Below are 21,779 nucleotides of genomic sequence, written 5' to 3' on the forward strand. Positions count from 1 at the left end.
AATATCATATGTTTATATTGAGATGCGCATGTGAGTTGTGTTAGAAAAGTCTCACATCGAATAATCGTTGTAGTGTGTAGTAGTTAATATATCTTAATTTGTCCATAATTCTTTGGCTAGAATTTTTGAGTGAAGGTAGGTCTAATCAGATGTACTTCTCTCTCGGCGATCTCCCTAGGTAAATGTATCGAAATTCCACGGCGTGCTCCAAACAATTGGCATCAGAGGGGATGATCAATTGGCGGCCCTCGAAGTCCCACGTTAGAGATTTTCACATTTTGAGTGAAAATGGGTCCAAATGGATGTATTAACAAACTCCGACTTGAACTCCCTCTTAGTGACCTCCAAGTTAAGCTATCGAGATTTGTGCCGCACGCTCCCACCAATTTATGATAGACTAATAGTTAAGTGAGGGCCTAATAAGCGGCGGTACGTAGCTATATAAGCTTGTTTCTGTAATATATCAAGTCATGAGCTGTGGCTTGAGCTCCCTCTCGACGATCTTCAGGTAAATGTATCGAGATTTGTGCTGCTCGCTCGCACCAGCTTATGATAGACTAACAGTTAAGCGCGGGCCGACTAAGCGGCGGTAGCTGTAATGAACTTGTTTCTGCGATATTACCAGGTCATGAGCTATGACCACGTTTTGGTCTCGCTTGATGTTGATCTGTCGACGCAAATCCTCTCGAAAGCAGACCGGCTAGAACGAAAGGCGATGGTCCTCCTGCCTGCGTCCCATTGCGTTCGTTTGTTGTAGGGGCACTGCAATTCGCAACAGCGAGAAGCGACTGCACCTTGTACCCACCTTCAAACCCCACCTAGGTACTTTAAATGTTTGTCCATTAGCTATCATGTTTCAATTCCCGTAATAGCATCTGCTCTCCTTATTCGTGTATTTTCGTTGTGTTTTTTCTCTTCTTTTTCTTTTCTTTTCTTTTCCCCACGTTTTTGTTGCCTTCCCTTTCGTTCTTCGGTGCAGCACATTCTGATGCCGGACTAACCGTTCTCCATGAAAATTTTTCGATCGTCACGAAGTTTTCAGCGAAATAAACGCATTTTTAAATCAGAGCCCACGAAAAACATTTTCTGTGAATCGATTTGTTTTTCCGTCATCTAAACACCGGAAAGTCGGGAAATAGTTTTTCAAAAACAGCTTTTTTTCCAAACAAATGGGTCCTGAGTCCCGTTAGTTATGCTTAAGAAATTTCCTATGATAAGTTCATCAATTGGTGCATATTCGTACAGCAAAAGTTGTCCAGTCAACATGAGGCGGTTTTGTTTAGTCAAAAATGCGAACAAAAACCAGAGCTCATGTCTGGACCATAATAGGATTTGGCCACATAGAGAATAGTGTGAATGATAGGTTTTAGAATGGAGCCAATGCGGCTAAAGCCGGAAAAGGACATTTATGGTGTGTGAAAATTGGACCGAATGCTACCTAACTAGAGCAAAATTATAAATAAATAAAAAAAATAGGATTGAACCGAAGTTATATAGGCACGTATAGATGATTAAATAGAAACTTCTATCAATCCTTGAGTAGATAGGAGCAGGATTAAATCTATTACACTTTTGCCAATTCAGTCATAAATCTTTTAATTGTGCCAAATTTTTTTTTTGATAATAAACATTTTCATGTTTTGCTAATTGAGTCCATCTGGTCAATTTGGCTTGAAATCGCTGACATAGATGCCGGCCGTCCTACGTGGCATGGCCGGCGCTGACTTGAATAATTTTTAATAGTTTTAATTTTTTTTTCTTTTTTCCCTTCGTCCTCAAGCGGGTCGCCAGGCCTCAACGATCGGCCAAAGTCGAGGGCCGGCGAGGTCGACCTCGCCCGGCCATAGCGAGCCATAGCAATGGCAAGCTTCACTAGAGGCCGGCGAGCCTCGCACTCTCACCTTCACTTGGTTTTCCATTCACTTTCACCAATTTAACCCATTGACAACATTCAACCACTCTAATATCCACATACATAAGGTTACAAGCCCGCAATACTTGGTTAGCCATGACTATCCACGTTGAATAAAATCCGAAATGTTCAAGATTACTTAGCTCCTAATGATTATATCTATTGGTCGATTCATGTCGTACGATTCGATTCGATTCGAGATCTAAGCGATATGTATCTATTAGGAGAATTGCTAATCTCCTTAATCGCGAGTCAATTTACAATTTAATACATATCCATCAATTCGATTTTTTGTATGGTTTACCTGTCAAATAATATAACTCTATCATGTATTTTCTGATGCATGTTGTATTTTGATAGTTATAAAATCACTGACATTGAACTTAAATGAAACGACATATAAATATTTTTATTTATTTATATTTGAATGCAATCCTTATGTTAGTAAAACAATGGGAAATTATATCTACTTATGGATAGGGATCGTCGCTTGTGCTCGAAATTAAGATTTCTTTTTAACATATCATATGTCTTACTCACCTTTTCACACCATACGTGGTCATCCACAAAATCTATAAATGCCCACGATAAAAAAAATACTAATATCAAGGTATTTCACCGAATTGTTACGATTCGACTCGATTCGATTTGATTCATGATTCATAATGCGAATATTTAAAATGCAGATTCAGGACACACGTCTCAAAATACAAACTACACTAAAGATACAGAAAAGGAATGTGATAGCTGCGCGTGCTGAAATCTAACTTGCTGGATAAAGAAACGCGGACTTTGATTAGCCATTTCAGCAACTATCGACCTCCTAATTCCCACGCAAATGTATCGGCAACTCCCGGATTCGACCCTCAAAAAGGAAGTAGTTGCAGATTATGGCACAGCACGACATTCTTCGATCAGAGAACGAATGTCACAACACGTAAGAAGAAGCAAGGCCAAAGGGTGTTAGGTAAACATCGTTCTCTGATGAGAATTGACGCAACCTGTTAAACCGTCGTCGACCATAGAGTAGATGGTTGCCCACTTAAGGACATGTCTTATGTTGTTCATTGCGGGCTAAGAAGATATGGTCTATAGAGTGTGTCGTGTCACGGTTGCGCCTACATCTTTGATGTGTAGCCAAAGAAAGGAAAGAGCTGGTTGGTATTGAGCACCCAACCAGTTACATCTCCACACGAAGAAAAGTTCCCTTTGATTACTTAGAAAGAAAGAAAGGATGAAAGAAAGAGAGCAGAGGAATTGTAGGTCAGTTCATTTAAATTTAAGCTTCTGAAGGAAGTGTCACGACTTGTTTGAGTACTTTCAAAACTCCTCCACAAATGCAACCTAGTATTTTGGTTTCGAGAATAGACCATGAAGATTAACGTCGAACAAGAAAACTTCGTAGTATTGTTATGCTATATACATGATTTATAGTTTTAAATTTTTTCCTACAGAAATCACCTTTCTCACCATTAATTTAGATAGTAAGTAAAATTCGTAAAAGTATAATCGCCCACATCAATGAAGAATTTTTGTGCGATCACTATCACCATACCGAGTAGTGTCGCCAATTATCATATATGATTAATTTATTTTCCTAGAATGCCAGAATTGAGAAAAGTTGCATACGACATGCAAACCTATCGCGTGAAAGCCATTAATAATGCCTTTACTATGCCTACCTCAACTAACCCACCAAAAACCGTATTTTCGACCTCGAACAACAAATTGGAAGGCTGTTTTCAACCCAGAGTGTAATTACTACTTAGGGTTACATTAGGAAAATTTAAGGACAACTAGACTCCTGATGCCAATTTGACAACCGAAATGTCTAGTGTCATTTGTCTTCCGATTGACTAACCACATAATCTCAAAAGGAAGAATTTTTTTTAAAAGAAAAGGCACGAGGGATATCAATAGCCCCTTCTGATTCTTGTCACACATTGTCAGAGAAGGTATGAATGAATTGCTTAGAAGTTGCATTATGACGAGCCTTCCTATTCTCCTACCTCTCAATCTCCTTTTACCCCATCATTTTATAGAAAAATAAAGTGTTGATGAATCAACGTATCATAGAGCCCAGAATAATTTCCAGAGCAAAAAATTTAGAATCTCATAAGAAGGGAATGGAACCGCCAAAGACCTAATTTCCACATAGCCCATCAAGCCCAAGTCGGAAAAGCCTCTGCCTCTTTCATCGTCGTTCATGTTATTCTACAGAGAGCCTCATCTTCCTTTCATTTTCTTTTGTCCCAAGCAATTCATCTCTTCGCAACTCACTGAGGTCTAGGCCAGGCTGATCGATGATGGAGTGCGCATCGTGGCTTATCGTAGCTTAGGTTTAGCACCATGAACGGTCACAAACCAACCAAGGGATCCTTGTGTGAGCCTTAGAATAGAGACCCGCGAGTCTTGTTCTGTTGACGGGCCATACTTTAGATATTGAGATGGAAGCCACCAAATGAAAAATGCAGTAATACAGCTACTTATTCCTGCTAGAGCTCGGATATTTGAGATTCTGAAATGCAGAACTTTAAAATCAATCGAGATTTGGCAGCAACATTTATTACTTAAAACAAAATAGCAGAGAAGTTCCCAGATACTTTAACTTATCCAGAGTTTAGCTGGCTTTGCTATATGATGAACTATAATTGTACTCGAGACTACCCTGACTGCATAAATAAATACAACTATGTAATAATTGGATTTTAGTAGGACAGGTCGACGCTGAGAATTTACAACAGGATGCTTTCCTTGGAATCACGAACAGCTCGATGACTGCGACCTCCAGGAAGCTGGGTGTTACACTGAAAGGAAAATGTGACAGATTTTCAATTAATAATTTGGCAACAAATTTCATTCACGAGCATCTTCTTTATTTTGATCAACATAACAGAACTTGGAAAAGTTGCACAGCTTATAGTTAAAACAAATGAATTGTGATGGTCAAAACAGAACACAGTAATATCAGCGAACTAAATCCAAACCTTAAGCTACAGTTCCACAAACCAATCATACTTCCTCATACCCATCATCTAATTTCCATCTCTTGGAAAGTTTTAAATAAAACCAAACAATTACAAGAAAAATCTACAGGAAACTATCAAAATAAGGATATGCACTCTTCCTAGATTCTCTACTAGAATCCATGGCTACCACATACACAGTTCATCAATCTTCAAGGGGGAAATCTCCACATCCTTTTTGAGTTGTTCTAACCGAAAATCAATTTACTCTAACATCCTGGAGAAATGGGTAGACTCTAATCACTCATTGCTGGTATTTGCAAATACAAGTCCATGCTTATCCAACTCATGCCAACTAAACTCGATACAAAATTTTCTAAATGCTTTTGATGCCAATGTTCAACTGTCCTTTTGCTTCAGACAAAAGTCCATGACATAAACCCACCCAACAAAAGGCTGAAAGTGACATTTACAAATATCTCTTAATCAGAAAGAACCTAAAGAAGCTACTAATCCTACTCAGAAAAGAAAAGAACTGGCAAAATCATCTTCAGCATGCATAATCTAGGGAACTTGTAGTCGTAGGTCCTCAACTCATATATACTATTTGTATAAACAATCGAGAATGAGAGAATTACTAGCTAGTTCCGAAAAGGAAATAAAGAACAAGAAATATTCAAACCTGGAAATGCGGCAATATGATCAGATCTTAGCGACTTTCAAAGATTCTTCTGCTTTACATGGTGGGCTGCTTCTATACATTGCAAAAAGGGGTAAGTCATCTCAATTCAGTTGGTAAGTGTAATTAGAAAATAAGCAAATAGCCAGTTTCTTAAACTAATGCAAAGTGAGCAAGGATATCATTCAGGCTGAGATGTATGGCCAAAGTAAACATGGACAGGCAAATTGCATTACTGCATAGAACAAGGTTTACACCTGAGGCTTAAAGGACCATCTCATTTATCATGTGACCAACGATGATGACTAATACTACTGGTCAATTGAAACTCATTCTTTAAGATTGACAAGCCAAGCCCCAGACCGATGGTTAATGTTTCTAGAACTACGAGCCGACATCACAGGCAATAGTAACAGGATTGGTAAAGGTGAGGAAAGAGCCAATATATCAACCCTTAAGAACTCCCAAAGCATCAAACTCCTGTGCACCATTGATGGCAGAGGCACGAGCAGCACAGTGCCACCAATGGTCTTTGAAAGTGGTTGTTTGACAGTCGGTCAAATAACTAGCAGACAAGAACTCTACTCCACCGTGGGAGGTTGTCACTGATGTCTACGACCTTCAAAGCTTACTACAGTTTGATATGTTTGCAAGCAAGATAATTGTCTCTTCAACATCCTTGATGGACATGTATTCTAAGAGCTGCTAATCAGCTATCACAAGAAGTCAATTAGTGGGGACTAACTTAGCAACCTCTAACCTTTTTCATGTCCAGGATGTACTATTTTTCTCATGGAGGCTTTTATATATAGCTAAGTGTATTAATATGATTCAGGAATGAAAGACCCTTTTTCTTCAAAAAGACGACTCGTTTTGTGGAAAGCTTATGTCGACCGAATTTGAGTGGTGAAATGGTGTTAAAATCATTGACCCCTATGTGCAAATCACGAGGTCTACAGATGCAATATGCACCTTGGCTTTGGAGTGTGATCGCCATTAGCACGGCGGCCTGTGAGCTCTGGAACCCACACAGCCTAGGATGTAAATGTGACAGCGATTTGTAAACCGAAGGTAACAACAACTGTGCTGTGGGTTAGTGAGAACTCAAGTCTGACGTGGAGTTGGAAGGATTTGTTATTTGACATATAAGTTCAGACTTCACACTCATTCCCAACTTTCAACACCAGAGTATTCCTAATAGCAAGTGATCTGCATGGACATAAGCCTGATAGTTGCATTAGGCTTCAACTGAGCCACAATTCTACCCTCGCATATGGTCTCAATTTAGCTACAGCAAGAAAAAAAGGACTTGCATATATCGTATTGAAATTATATATATTTAGACCTACATATTATGTGCCCTAAAACTATAAGGATCAAAATGAATAGGCCTTGATTGAGGTGCCTCAAATTAGGGACCTACATATTATGTCCATCTTTGCACCGATCTACCCCGATAGAAAATGCCAACTATCCAAGTGCATGTGCTCCACCGGAGTTGATAAAGTGCTAAAAATATATTGAGATTTGAAATAATATTCGGCCAAATCTGGCCTTCAAATCTCATGGTTTCATTTTTTTATCACTCTAAGTTTACAAAACTTAGACATTACTTGAATGCTTTATATTTTACCCCACAATATTGAGTAGTTTATCAAGAGAACTCACCTTAGACAGCAGAATCTTTTGGCTGTCAATAAAGTACTGATTGGGATGATTGATGCCAGCATCACATGTTGATCCATGAACAGCTTCAAATGTTAATGTACATGCCACCTGAATTCATGGGAAAAGAACATGCATGAGCAACACTCACTAAAGGGAAATAACAAGCACTAGGAAGCAAGTTATGGGGTGTGTTTTCAGACCTGATAATGTCGGTTTCGCACTTTGTCAATTATATCGTCCATTCCTCGATTACCTACTCCCATTCTACCAAGAGCAGCCCTTAGATTTTCTTCACTGTCACATACAATTGATGAACCAAGATCAACATGCATGGCTCAGTATAGATACTGTCTTTCTTACATTTCAGAAGCAGCATAATGTTGTGATATGGAGTCAGATATTGCACTATAGATATCACCACAAAGATGGATGCAATCGTGTTGCTTAAAAAGTATACGATAAGTAATCTATGACGTTAACTACAGATTAAAATCCATACAAGCATATAAAACTTAATTAAGGAGCTGAGACAAAACTTTAGTCATAGAAATAAAACTTAATTGTGTACCCGTAGCCAGAGCAAGTCTTGGCTGCACCAAGTGCAGGTGAACCAAACTCATGCAACTTTAGAGCTGTTGGGTCCCACGGGCCCACCTCATACAACGGGGAATATGAGTTGGGCTCACATGGACCGGAGCAGCCAAGAATGTTCCTTGTTACTACAGGTATCTCTTCATCTAACTCAAAATTGGTTCAAGCAAGTAGATATTAATACAGCAATTGGATGGACAAGCCAGTAATTCTTATCCATTATTAGAGAATCAGCACAAACAAAAACGTGGAGCTCCAGTATGACAGCTTTCTAGATGCCTCTACAGCTTGGAATCATTGGAGATGATCCAGTTAGGCAGTTACACATGTTTGTTCAACTGATGTAAATGTCACTATCATATGACATGGTTGTTATTATGTAGTCTGTTCCTAGGTATAAGGAAATTTAATCACCAGTAGTCAAGATCAACAGTACAAAAGCTTTAACTGTGATTTTACAGAATTACAACTGGCTTAGGTCATGAACCCTGTCCGGAAACATCCAGGCCTTCTCCCATGATCAAATAGTAGTTAAATGTTAGCAGTTGATAGGTGATCCACCTGGGATTTATATTGAAACATAGTGTCAAACTGGAACTACACGCATTGATGACATAGTCATTGCATTATACGTGAAACAATGAGACTGCAATCCTAATCCTGGAGGTCAGGAACATGTAACATGCCCAGTCAACACCCTCTCCTCCTTGCAAGAGTTGAGGAGGAAAAGAATGACTTGCATCATGAGTGAGGCCAAATAATTCCATTATCACCTTGTCATTACCTAAACAAAAACAATCTGTACTTTTCTTCCACAGAATATATAATATATGCCACAGGTGCTTAACAAATTATTACCACATTTCAGCAAGGTTTTCAACTTATGTAGGATTTGCTATCCAATATTAAAAAAATACAGCAGGTTCCCAAGCATGGTCTAACGAGTGACAAAAAATGTCTCCGCTACATCCTCCAGGCCACATCCATGTTTCACAACATGAAAAGTAGGCAAGGACTTCGAAGAAATTCCTTAAGAAACATAGTATTTTTAAAATGTTTGATGACAACAGAGAACTGTGATGCTATTTCAATACATAAAACAGTGAAAACCTACATGACAGCTAGAACTAGAATGCAGCACAAGGATGGTATTTGGCGAGCTTTAAAATGGTGATTTAGTACTATGAGGTGAATATGGTAACGGCACTAATTCCATGGCCTAAAATGATGTGACTGCACAAAAATCAGTGATGCCTTCTCCTTGCTCCTTGGCCTTGTTCATAAATTGACATGTACATAACCTTACAAGTAGAGGTTGGCAGTTAAAATGTTTTGCCTTCACAAATGCTTTATTAAACATCATTAGCACTTGAATTGAACCTGAAAAGTCGGAAAGGACACCCATGATGATCCCCAACACCAGGAGTTGATGAAATGACCTTTTGACAAGAAAAAGGTGTGTAATCCTACAATACCAATAAGAAAAAAGATGACGATAGATTAAATTCACAGAAGCCAAGGGATAAGCAAAGAGAATATTGGTTTCACTGCAAGTTGTCATGACAACTTCCAAAAGAGAATGACTAGTACAACATCATGTAAATGGTTATCAAAAAAATTACTCCCATTTTTGCAAGGAAGGTGAGGGAGAAATAAAGAATGCTTACTGTTCTTTTCCCTTCTCTTCCATAACTGTGCCGTATGTTATAAGCATACTCTTTTTCAAACCTTTCAGCACCAACCTATGAGAACAAAATTCATCATGAACTAATGATGCAGTATTTAGGTTGCCCAGCAAATGCATGAATACAAAGAACAATACACCACAGAAAACACAATGCCAAGTCTCTACCCAATTTCAAACGATTCATATGCTTAATTTTGAACCCAGTGGTCCCTTGAAAAAAGGCAGCTTTGAGGTGGTTTTCTCAATTAAAATAGCTTGGATTAAAATTGGTATTAATGCCTAATTAGTCAAAAACACCTGCAATACCTTTCGCTCGTTAACAAAAGCTTATGGTGTCAAAATAGTTGCAAGATCCCCACAAGTAAAGCAACACCTCTGACCAACAGTGGATCAACCAAAATAAGAACGAAAATTTCTCAAAATGAAATTTGATCACATGGCAAGTCCATGAAGAAGAGTATTGTACTGAATTCAGTACTTACAAATCTTTGAGGCCTGAAGTAGGATATGTTTCAGGTTCAAGTATTGCTAAGGAGTCAGGAAATTCTAAGAGCAAGTGATATGGCAACCCTATAATGTTGGCTTAGTAAAGAACGGATGTCCGTGCAATCTTGCATTTGGGCCACCCACTTAGGCTTTGGCCAGTGTCTTACAGGTCCATGAGTTATTGGGGATTCTATGGGCTTACAATACTACGTAGGTCTACACATTCATGAAGATTAAAATTACACTAACAGCGACAAGCAACAATTAATCCTAGTCACTTTCCGACAAAATGGCAACTTTTCTTCATTGACTAGAATCCTAAAAAATAATGCATGTGATACTAGTCACCATACCTTCTGCAAGTACATCAGAACAGCAGCATCAAATGCTCACAACATGTGTACAAGGACCCATGCATAGCATGCACGCACATACATATGCATGCTGGCGAATAGAGATGCAAACTTAGCATGTACGGTGGACCCACACAAACCAATCTATGTATGCAAAGTGATGCTACAGGTGGTTATCAACCTCTAAAATGTGCTTTACAAATTCCATTAAGACCTCAAAGTTAACATGGTTCATGTCAGCGAACAATAGAGGAATTCCAAAATTGGTTATTTACCAGTTAACAAATCTGTTCTTGAAAATCAGTATATCCATTTTCCACTTGCCATAAACAATGGCTATAGTGAATTACATATATGGTACCTCTTAGACCATTCTTTTTCTCTACTTCAAATTAAATGCAAACTAGTGTGCAAATGCACTCAAATGTCCGTTTGCATAGCAAAATACCTTGCAGTATGCCAGCGCACCTTTATCTAGTTATTAGCATTGCATAGAATCTCATGAATAAGGCATGATCCCCTATAAGAAGCATGCACAGAAGTTTCTCATGACGATTACGACATGTGTCCGTGAAGAGAAGTGGCATTAGCTTTACAGATGACCAATAATTACTTATCTTTTCACCCTTAGCCTTTTCTTCTTAAATAGAGGAAAGCAGGAGAAAAATGATGCTGCACATGACTTTCTAAACATAAGTATTAAAGGAAAAAGATCTCAGATGACCAGGACACTTGAGAAACTAATGTTTGATGCAAAAATAATACATCAACTTACCTTTTGGGAGAATTCAGCTCTCCAGAATGCAAGTGCATCATCCAGCTTCAAGCCAACTCCCTGTATACAGACAGACAAACTTGAGAGAGAAAAAAAGACTACTGACTAATGGCTAGAAAACATGTCAATCATCCAATTACAGATAGATATCTCAGTTCGACCAAAGAAAAAATAGATATCTCAGAATCATAATTGCAATCTCGTTAACTTTAGCTGATATTTGGTATCTGCCAGTGCTTTTTCTTTCTTTATTTTCTACATGTACCAAATTGCAGAAATTTCTGCTACATTCAACAGTTAATTGCATCAACTGTGGAATGAATTCATCCTCCTTCACTTTTCGGCAAAAAACTCCATGGAGAACATTTAATAATCATGTTAAATTATGCAATTATAACCAGATTTTCCGATAAAACAAAAAAGAAAAGCTGTTGTGAGAAACATGTGATCGAACAATATAATAAACATAATAAGGAAATAAATTGAACATTGGATTTACGCGGTTCCATTGGTGAGACTTATCCCACGAGAAGAGCAGGACAAGATTCTACTCTAGACTAAGCAATATAACAGAAATTACAACAATACTTGAGTCACTCAAATACTTTCCCAACCCCCAATTACATAACTCATAGTGTTTCGCCCTATAGTTCCTTGCAAGACAATCTCTCAATCTCACAAAGGAATTTACAAATCTTACCACAAGATTTATTGGACACTGGATTTACACGTTTCAGTTGGTGGGACTTATTCCACAATGAGAGCAGCACAAAATTCCATTTTAGATTAAGCGATACAACGGAGATTACAGCCAGCCATACTCTAGTCACTCAAATACTCTTAATGTTTTCCAAGCCCCAATTACATAACTCCCAATGTATAGCCCTATTATTTCTTGCGAGACAATCCCTCGATCTCACAAAGGAATTCACAAATCTTACCACAGAATTTATTGGCATGAACACTCATTTTCTTAGATGCTATTATGAAAAATACCCACTTTTCATATATAAAGTAATTGGATTCATAATAGCAAACCCCTTTTAGTTAACCAACTCCAATAAAGAAACCTAATTGGATCACGTTTCCATTACGAGCTCAAACTCGAGACATTGTTAAAATATAAATATTCATAGCATGTCAAGATATGACAATTAACATGACAACTAATAATGTTAATTCTTAAAGCAAATTTAAAGTGATTTTCATGCGTCGCACAACTGTCCATATTTCTAAATATTGAGATATGATGAGAAACAGAGCTTCAGATAACCATAAAATGCCAAAGTATAATTAACCTTGAGAAAGAGACCTAATTGCATCCTCCCTCCATGCTTTAAATGATGGTCTTCCTTCAACTGCAATTTAGAGCAAAAACAGGAATTAAGGGAGATGAAGAAGAGGGAAAAAAGTTGTGACGCAGCAGCAGAGTAGAGAGCTTCGCTTTAGAATTATAACACGCACCTTTTCATAGAGGTGACGCATACAGAGAGGGAAGGAACTCTTAGCCAAATGATCTATATCTTTTAGTGATATTTCAGCAGATTCTCTTGGCTGAATATGCACTTTGTCAAAGTCAGCACATGAGAAATTCTAAAATAAGATTTAAAAGGTGATTCAAAATTATGTATGAATACCTGTGAATAATCAGGACCCAAGTAGCTCGTTGACAACACTTCAACAATCTAAATGTTGTTATGAAAAAGAAAAATAGTGAAAAGGTCTGAGGCCATGCATAAAATAGATATACATAGCATCGTTACTTTTTTTATTCAGTATAGCATCGTTACTTCTGGGCAACACTTACGGGGGTCAAGCGATCTTTCTCTTGTTCTTTGATAGATGAGGTCCATTTCCTGCAAGCAAAAGTAGAATTTGACAGAGTCAGCAATTTCGCCGTGTCTCCTTACCAAGTATCAAGCAAGCAGCAGCATCTAACAATATACAGAAACTGCCATTCACCAAATATCAGAAAGAATGAGATTAAAACACACCACGTAATCTCTGTCATTTTCATTTCTTATTTTAGTCAAAAAAACACTATCTCTTAGAATTCAGATAGCTTTATCTTTAATGACGTCTAGTAAGAGTTGTTCCCTACTAGAGATCGCCTTCGAAATTAGGCCAAGATAATTATTTTATAGGGAGAGCGATGGTGTTGAAAAATTATATCAATAGAACCTCATTTTTCAGTAAAACCAAGGAGAGCCTCAGCATGCAAAGCCTTTGCAGCCAATTTGTTGCATCTGAAAAATGCCCTAGCTGCATGCAACCTTTTTCTTGGTTTTATGCATCAACTACCCAGAATGTTATTTTTTAGACCAATGATTGGCTAAAAAGTAGGTACCAAAGTATGGCAAGCTTAACCATGGCAGATGAAATCACCTGTTTGTCAGGATGAGCGCCTTTGACAGAAAACTACGGAACTGTGTGACAACAAGCGAAACCACCTGAGGAGAAAAAATAACATCGTAGAGCCATCAAGCAACCGAACCAAGTTGACAGTGATATGACATATAAAAAATTGAAGAACATTATGTGTCACCTGATTCATAGCCACATATGCATTTCCTTGATGAATATACACCTTGCGGCTAGCTACAAGTTCTGGAACTTCTTCAAAAGGTACCTTCATCCGGTTGAGACAAAGGTAAGTAAAGCAGCCAATCACAGCCAGCCAATATGGTCTCGCTGACCAAACTCAAGATACTCAATAAAGATGCTCATTCTTTCATAGATGCGTAACACTTGACTCAATGAATCATTTGTAGCACATTCAATCGAAGATTTTCAAAACAAGAATCTAGCTAAGCTAATATATTGTAGTAATATCAAACTGAGTAAATCACAAGTCATCAGAGCTTCATTAGAAAGAAACATAGACGCAGTGAAGTCAGATTAACCTCACCTTGTAAAATATAGTATCCGCTGCAACAGAGAAAGGTCAAACAAATTTGGTTAGAGTTTCAACAAGTAAGAGATCCATTATACATGATTAATAGCGATTGATCAATAACTTGGGCTGTAACTTATGAATTACAGAAGATGAGATGGAATATCATCAAATTCACCCAAGCTTTCCTCTTGGAATTTGGCCATCAATCACTTTACCAGAGACTGAATCAGACGGACATCGTGAGGCAAGCCTTTAGGGAATAGCAAAATCTAGAACCTTTCTACAGAGACATTCATTCTGAAGGCATTACCGCATTATGACTGATACATGATTTGTAGCCTGGGTATTTAACTCGAGGAAAAATGTTAACAAACAGTGATTTATCGAAATTATTGCACCTGTTTGCAGAGGCTGACCAATGGAACGTGCAACCTGGCTCAATTTATCCTTCACACTCTGTAAGATAACAGACCAGTAAAACTTTAACAGCCTTTCTGGAAGGTTCAAGCAAGTAACTACATTGTGGCAAACAAGGGTTTGTTCAACTTCTATGTTTCCAATCAAACAATACAAGCACGAAAACTAAAGTAGCAAAACTTGTAATCCATTAACTCACTATATTGTCGTAATCCAACCGTGTAAAGGGTATCTCCTACCTCAAATTCTGCAGTATTAACTGCCTTGTAGGGGAGGTCGAAATCAGCCATAAGTGCTCTCTGAAAGTAATTAGCATGGGATGCAATTACTCAGTCCCCCTACTTCAGCACCAAAAGCATGGCGAAGCACAAAAAGATGAGTGTCTACCTGAGCTTCCACACTTTGATCCTTGAAACGGTATCGGAAGAGCGTCGTCTCCATCGAGAGAAACCACTTCCGCAGATCCTCACTGAGGGAAAAAACCATCGAACAGAAGTCAAATACGACCGAATCAATTACGTAAATTAGGCACCCAGCGCGACACAGTGGAAATCGTACGTTCTACAGTACACGAGTCGCAGGACGAAATGAGAGATGACATCCTTGTTGACCGACGGCTTAGGATGCTTCATGTGCGCTCTCCACAGCTCACCGACCTACACAACTTCGAACCGATAAGCAATTGTAGCTACAAGGGCAAGCTTGATCGCACAACGACCACGGGAAACGAACTCGTCCGTACAAGCTTCTCCCCCGCCTTACCAGCTTTTCCATCTCCTCGGGCTTCTTCCCTCGGGATAGTCCATCGGAGATCGCCTTGAGAACTGCGTCATACACATCGATTCGTGCAAATTCGCGTGAATATTCCTCGAGAAAAGAGAAGGCCGTCGATACGAATGGGATCGACGAGTTCTATACTTCCTAAGCAGCCAGTGGCAAACAAGATTGACACAGAGAGAGAGAAGCACCTCGGAGGCGATCGACGGCGAAAGCCTCGAAGTCCTCGAGCCGGACCTCGACCGGCGGCGGCGAGCGGTAGAGAGGAAGCGTGGGGGCGGCGGCGCCGTCGCTCTGGTGGTAAACCCGCCGCGCTCCGAGGCTCTGCATCTCTCTCTCTCTCTCTCTCTCTGTTCCTGGATCTCTTCTCTGCTCGCTCAAGGTTAGCGCGCGCGAAGCAGTAACCAAACGCGGGAAATGGCGGGAGATGACGTCATCGGCGCCGAGCCACTTTGCTCGGGGGCCGAGCGCTCGGCTCGGCGCGTGAGGTGGGCTTTTTACGGCCCATCTGTTCTCATGGACCGCCGTCACATCCATGGGCTTGAGCAATACAATTTTTAGGCCAGGCCCATCGGTCGGACCGGTCCGGTTCAAATTTTAAGAATTTTCCGGTTGAGGTCCAAGTGTTCGATATCGACTTCCATCCAATTTGGTTGCTCTAACCCCCCGCAATCAATGTTAAGATATTTATATGTTCGGATGTAAACAAACTTAGTGTGAATTAATGAAGTTCTTAGCTGTTCGACCCAAAAAAAAAAAAATGTACGGTCCTCCCAAAGACGAGTCTGGATGAGGTTTTTAGGCTGATGAGTACGGACCTCGCCTCAATGAGTTTGGGATAAGATTAACAATAATGATATCACTAGCCCCCATTTAAATAATTGATTTATCTCATGACGTGGCAAAAACGTAGCTTGTCATTTAAATGGATCGATCATGTTCGAGCATCCAGAAGGAATCCGTCATGTTGATTAAACCAGTATTATAAAACGATCTCCGTATATTTAGGATAATCCTACAATACACACAAACCCTCAAGTGATTGATCCTCGCCATACGCGGTAATCCATCGTCCCGCACAGACCAAGTAACAAGTTTGCACTTCTAGTGATCAAGAATCAAACAAGCAAGTGGGATTTTGGAACTAGCACATGAATAGTAACATTTTCAGGCATTTATAAGCACAATCAGAAGCGATCATCATCTTTGCAAGCTATTTAAGAAGCAGGTTTCAAGAGGGAGGACCCCCTCTTTCTTATTTTCAACAGTTCCCACTCAAAAGCTCTTACGTACATCACTCGCACACTATCAGCAAATAATAAGTGCATAAGAGAAAGTAAAACACGCTACAAGCTTGGAAACAAGTCGCACGTGTCGTCGACGTCTTCGCGCTCCGGTCGCCCGTCCGGCAGCCTTCTATCTGCTTTCAGAGCTCCAGCACCAGGTCTGCATTTACCACAGTATCAACTATCAGCGATAGAGCTTAGTTCTCTTTCGGGAGTGCGAAAGAGTCTTGAGAAAGTTTTATATGCCAATGAAGTTATAACTGGTAATTTCACATACGAGCCGGTAAATTTACGTAAGTTTGCTGGGATTTCCTAATATAGAAAAAAATTAGTATTTACTGAATCAATGATAGGATGAGCACGGCACACGCGACTTACAGTCCGCATCGGTCTTGATCCAGCACTCCCGGTTCCCGTTGGATTCGTCCCCGGTCAGCAGGATCCGGGCACGATTCGACTGGCTCTTGAGACGCCGGAGCTTTTCCTTCAGGAGGATCTTTTCAGGGACCAGCACGATGTCTTCTTCAGGAAGGACCTGGTTACCAATGCTGTGCCCATTGCTCTTCGTTGCTTTCTTCTTCACTCCAATCTTCTGCTGCTCACCGGACTTCTTTGCCGCGGCCGCGTTTTCAGGGTGGACTTTCTTGTGGAACATATGCAGGATCTGCACAGTACACGGCAGGTGGGGCTACCTGAATTAAACTTCTCTAGAATGCGGCAATTTTGCATGCTTCATGAGTACATGAGCGAACATTTTTATTTCAGCCAGCAAGCATAGAGAAGGACTCTAGGAGATCATTAAACCTTTCGGACATTTCACGAACTGCACAGATACGGTGCGTCAAATGCGTGTCACCATATGTATGCTCATCTGTACTCGGATCCGCCTATGCTAACCCTTGAAGGACCATCATGATGTATTCCTATGCTTGACAGGCAGGACAGTTTCTAATGCTATTTTGGAATGTATTCCTATATTTGTTCAGATTCATGTGAGTACCAGCAATTGTATAGGAGCATTGAGTGCGTGCACTGCGAATACCTAATGTGATGACTTGATACTAGAAATGCGTACCTTATGCAGCTTAGTCTCCGCCGAACCTGAATCGGAACTTGTCCCTGCATCAAAAGCGGAGCTCCGGGCTGCAGGATTAGCTTGAAGAGCCTTCTTTTTCAGCTTCTTCTTTACGAAATGCACCATGGAACCGTCCCAATCCTTTTTGCTGCAGCCGTACTCCTCCTCGGTCATCTTGGTCCTCTGGAACAGCTCTCCGAGCGATGTCCTGTGATCCTTCTTGTCCGCTTTAGGTGCTTCCAACACTTCTACCGCCGAGCCGAACAAGTAGCCCTGAAGCGGGCACACAGCACTCCCATTGCTTGAATTGGTCTCTTGCGCTTCCACCTTACTGCCGAGCGTGATGGTGCTCCCATGGCTGCTCCTCCCCGTGCTGACGTGGCTGTTCCTCCCGGATGACTGGTTGCCCCACTCATCCTTGTTCGCCTCAGCTGCGAGCACCTTCTCCAGCTCTTCATTGATCAGCTTCAGATCGTTCTCAGTCACCTCAGTCTCTTTCTCGGTTATGTTCTCGAGAGAATAGGAGAAAGTTGGAGTTGCAGGATCAGGGATGAGAGCAGGCTCAGAACCGAAGGTGCCAATCGCTAGGAAACCATGGAAAAGGTCGGTTATCTCAGCAGCTAATGGCTCTTCTTTGTAGTGTTCTTCATCTGGCAAAATGGCCGATTCCAAGCAGGCAAAGGACTTTCGGAGGAGTTCGCGCTGAGACTGTTTGAGGTGCTCGGCACCGCAGCTTCGCCTCTGAGAGAATTTCTGATCATCCAGAGATGGCTGTCCTGAAAGATGATTAGACGGATAAGGCGGCCTGATACGCCCGAAAGAACTAGGATATACTAGTGAGCGTTTCCAAGTAGGAAAGGCACATTTATGTTGGCTGGGCTTTGGCCTTCTATCGGATAGCAGTTAATTACTGTGGCATTGCCATAAGAAGTCGTGCATCGCATTGACGATATAATCCTCGTCGGAGCCTTCCTTAGAGTATGATTAACGGACGCCCTATTTAAGTCAATTCATGCAATGTTCTTATGCTTATGAGATCAGTCTTTAGGTAACTTCGTCGAAGTTCAACCGGGCTAGACACATCGCGATCAAATCCGCACCTACATAGTCCAATCTGTAGATGAACCCACTTCAGAGAAGCAAGAACTTACATGCCTGGACTTACCTATGGTGGCGCCAAAATCCTTGAGTGGCTCGTGGCCGTTGTGCCGAGACTTGCGGTGCATCCAGCCAGGTAACTGCAGATACCGGAACAGAACATTCAATCCATTGATTGTTCGGGACCTAACAAAACATTAGTATCGGAATCGGACTTTACCTTCATCTTCGATCGTTCGGTGAAAGCTCTCAACTCTCGATCGCTCCGGTAACGCAAGAACAGTACTTGGAATGAACTTTTTCCAAACGATAGTATTTAATAGCTGTCTGCTGATGGTCCAAGAAAGAGATGGATGGAATGAAACACGCAGAAAGTAAGAAATCCTGGGGTGGTTATAATTTCAATTTGTCAGGGGGAGAAACAGCAACTCATGTGGCGAAATGGAGGAGGTGGGGGTCCTGAAGCTCCCAAGTTGCATGATTCAACAACACGATCTGAAGCCATCTTGCGTATGTCCATTTCTTGAGGTTGTTTTGCGAATTCCCTTTCGCCATTTCCCCTCGCTGCTTTTGTTGGTTTTGTTTGGTGTTAATCAAGCCGCACAGCGCATCATACTACACGCGCGAGCACAGAGACCATCAATCGGTCGTGGTACCATGGCTTGGCATGATGTTCGGTTCATTGTGTGAGAAAAAAATGTAATGTTTTCGCATCACAGTAAGATCTTGTGAGCCTTGGGTTTTCAAACGTGTGTGAGATCTCACATAGCTCGCGCCTAAGCTATCGTGCCGGTAGATAAGTGTCGATCAACTTCAAACTGGAACGATGTGTTTTAAAGTACTCCAGGGGGCGAATAACCTGTAACCAAAACGAACATCATATAGTATTAGTGGTAGAGAGCTGCCTATGGAGTATCAAAGCCAAGATGGGATTGTTCGGCGTAAGCTAAGTGACATCAATATTTGAGATAAGGTAAAGCCTAGTGAGAGAATAGCATCATCAGCAAAATTGGACAAGCTCGCGTGATTTGTGAAATTGGCACATTATAGTTATCCTTAAATTGTGCAAGCATGTCAATTTATTGATATCGCTTTTCGAAACGATAATCTTAAGAAAGTTTATTTATCGTGAAAAAGATTTAATCAATCGATCATGCAGTTCGTACTTCGAAATGGATACCCACCTTCCTTTTCATGATTTAACTGGCTTCCATACATAGAGAGGACTTATATGTGTTTACAAAAAGAATTATTTGTAGGCCCTGATGCAAAGACTTTATGTGCATCTGAGTTGTTAACTTAGATTATTCGATGAGATCCATCAAATTCAACATCTCACGAATACAGAGCGAGTCGACGTGGTGTCCCCATCTCCTATAGCGTGTCCAGTAGCGGGATCGCCGACGATAATAAGACAGGATAATAAGGACGATGCACGCATTAATTCCCAAAGCTTTCGAATCATTCACTTTCCGAAGCGCAAGTTTCCACTACAAAATGCACTGCTCCACGGACCCAACAGGATGGCCTTTTGTTTGTCACTACCCTCATTAACTTATAATGAACTTCTGATTCTAAACTCTCGGGAGGAAGTAGGGGCGGCGTACCTTTACTTTTCCTATCGTTTGGAAAGACTTGCATGTTGTGCCCGGAACTGTCCAAGACCAAATCTGAGTGGACGTGGCCAGCGGTTCTTATGGGGTATCGTGACTCGTGACTACTAGATATTAGCCATTGGGCGGTTTATTTAGGGATACGAACGGTGAAGCCCGACTACCTAGGGCGCGCATGGTAACATTTCTATTCCAGAAATCAATTTCTGACCAGAAATAGATTTTTCTATTTCTATTCGGTGGATGAGTTTCTGAGCAAAAATGTGTGTTTGATAATGACACAAAATTTCTATTTCCGAAATAGAAATTTGTTTGATAACGACATAAAATTTCTCCCTTCCGGGCGGCCGACGGAGGACAGCGGGTGGCGGCGGGGGGCGGAGGACGGTGGCCGGCGGTGGGAGGCGACCAGCTAGTGGCGACGGATGACGGCGGCTGGTAGCGGGAGGCGATCGGCGACTGGCGGTGGCCATCGTCGGGTGGTGGCCAGCGTCGGGTGGTGGAGCACGGCGGCCGGCGGCTAATAGCAGCGGCGGTTGCCGAGGGCGGAGGGCCGCCGGCGTCGGGTGATGGAGCACGGCGGCTGGCAGTGGAGGACGGCGGTCGGTGGTGGGCACCCGGCGGTGGAGGGCGGCTGGGGTCGAGCGGTGGAGCATGGCGGCCGGCTGCGGAGGACGGCGGCTGGTGGTGGGTGACGGCCAGCGTCGGGCGGCGGAGGACGGTGGTCGGCGACAAGAGGCGGCCGGCGAGCGGGAGGCGGCCGAGGTCGGGCAGCGGAGGACGGTGGTCGGCAGCAAGAGGCGGCTGACGGGCGGGAGGCGGCCGGCGGCGGCCAAGGACGGTGGGAGGCGACGGTGGGCGGGTTGCGGCCAACGTTGGGCGGTGGCAAACGACGGAGGATGACGGTGGGAGGAGACGGTCGGCGAAGGACGCTGGCGGTAGGCAAAGGACGCCGGCGGTAGGCAGCCGACAGTGGCGAGAGGCGGCCGGCGTTGGCAGGAGGCGGCCGGCGATAATAGCGAGTGGCAAGGGGGTAACCGGTTAGTAGCGAGGGCAAGCGATAAGAAGATTTTTTATTTCTCATTTCTGTTCCAGAAATAGAAAAGTAATTTTTTTTTACTTCTGATTTCTGTTCCAAACCTATTTCTGGAATAGAAATTTGTTCCAGAAATAGAAAAATGAAATTGCGTTACCAAACGGATTTCTGTTCCAAACCTGTTCCCGGGAACAGAAAAATAGAAAAATAGAGAAATAGAAATGTTACCATGCGCGCCCCTAGAAGCCTCTGGAACATCGCTGCAAATCCCAAAAAATCATAGACCAGTTAAGTCTGAGCTTTTAGCATGTGCATCCAAATAGAATGCATGAACTTGAACGTGGACGTGGCCAGCGGTTCTTATGGATTTGAATATGCGACCTCCGGTTCATAAACTTGAACTCCGTGACATATTATAACGATTCGGTCTAACGAGAGCGGGAAGTGGTCACCGAAGCCAGATA

At 41.6% G+C, this 21,779-nt stretch overlaps 2 protein-coding genes across 2 annotated transcripts; both read right to left on the reverse strand.

Annotated features, from left to right (window-relative positions):
- Positions 1–4,444: 4,444 nt before the first annotated feature.
- On the reverse strand, positions 4,445–15,584 carry LOC115680092 (probable DNA primase large subunit). Its single transcript, XM_030603830.2, has 20 exons — positions 15,399–15,584; positions 15,193–15,254; positions 14,989–15,086; positions 14,818–14,899; positions 14,670–14,729; positions 14,412–14,469; positions 14,026–14,045; positions 13,663–13,746; positions 13,503–13,567; positions 12,925–12,973; positions 12,755–12,802; positions 12,582–12,671; positions 12,416–12,475; positions 11,118–11,177; positions 9,484–9,558; positions 9,197–9,282; positions 7,426–7,519; positions 7,226–7,333; positions 5,561–5,632; positions 4,445–4,719 (listed from the first exon to the last, which is right to left on the reverse strand). Exons 1-19 carry the CDS (start codon positions 15,535–15,537, stop codon positions 5,615–5,617), a joined length of 1,356 nt encoding a protein of 451 aa, XP_030459690.1. The 5' UTR covers positions 15,538–15,584; the 3' UTR covers positions 4,445–4,719; positions 5,561–5,614.
- Positions 15,585–16,352: 768 nt separating this feature from the next.
- Positions 16,353–19,498, reverse strand: LOC115680169 (protein LAZY 1-like). Its single transcript, XM_030603917.2, has 5 exons — positions 18,887–19,498; positions 18,734–18,806; positions 17,569–18,344; positions 16,872–17,157; positions 16,353–16,653 (listed from the first exon to the last, which is right to left on the reverse strand). The coding sequence occupies exons 1-5, from the start codon at positions 18,890–18,892 to the stop codon at positions 16,634–16,636; spliced, it is 1,161 nt and encodes a 386-aa protein (XP_030459777.1). The 5' UTR covers positions 18,893–19,498; the 3' UTR covers positions 16,353–16,633.
- Between the last annotated feature and the right edge of the window lie 2,281 nt (positions 19,499–21,779).

Source organism: Syzygium oleosum, unplaced genomic scaffold, assembly GCF_021117445.2.
Source record: "Syzygium oleosum isolate NSW1041296 unplaced genomic scaffold, Sole_v2.1 Sole_v2.06, whole genome shotgun sequence".
In the NCBI taxonomy this organism is placed as follows: Eukaryota; Viridiplantae; Streptophyta; class Magnoliopsida; order Myrtales; family Myrtaceae; genus Syzygium; species Syzygium oleosum.

Bases quoted from the DNA above. Each gene is read 5' to 3' on its own strand.
- LOC115680092 (XM_030603830.2), bottom strand. From the start codon at position 15,537: ATGCAGAGCCTCGGAGCGCGGCGGGTTTACCACCAGAGCGACGGCGCC. The intron at 9,283-9,483 runs GTAAGCATTCTT...TTGGTATTGTAG, and splicing joins GAAGAGAAGGGAAAAGAACA to GATTACACACCTTTTTCTTG. The intron at 7,520-9,196 runs GTTCAATTCAAG...TGTATGTGACAG, and splicing joins TGTCCTTTCCGACTTTTCAG to TGAAGAAAATCTAAGGGCTG.
- LOC115680169 (XM_030603917.2), bottom strand. The intron at 17,158-17,568 runs GTACGCATTTCT...TGTACTGTGCAG, and splicing joins CGGAGACTAAGCTGCATAAG to ATCCTGCATATGTTCCACAA. The intron at 16,654-16,871 runs GTAAGTCGCGTG...TGGTAAATGCAG, and splicing joins GATCAAGACCGATGCGGACT to ACCTGGTGCTGGAGCTCTGA.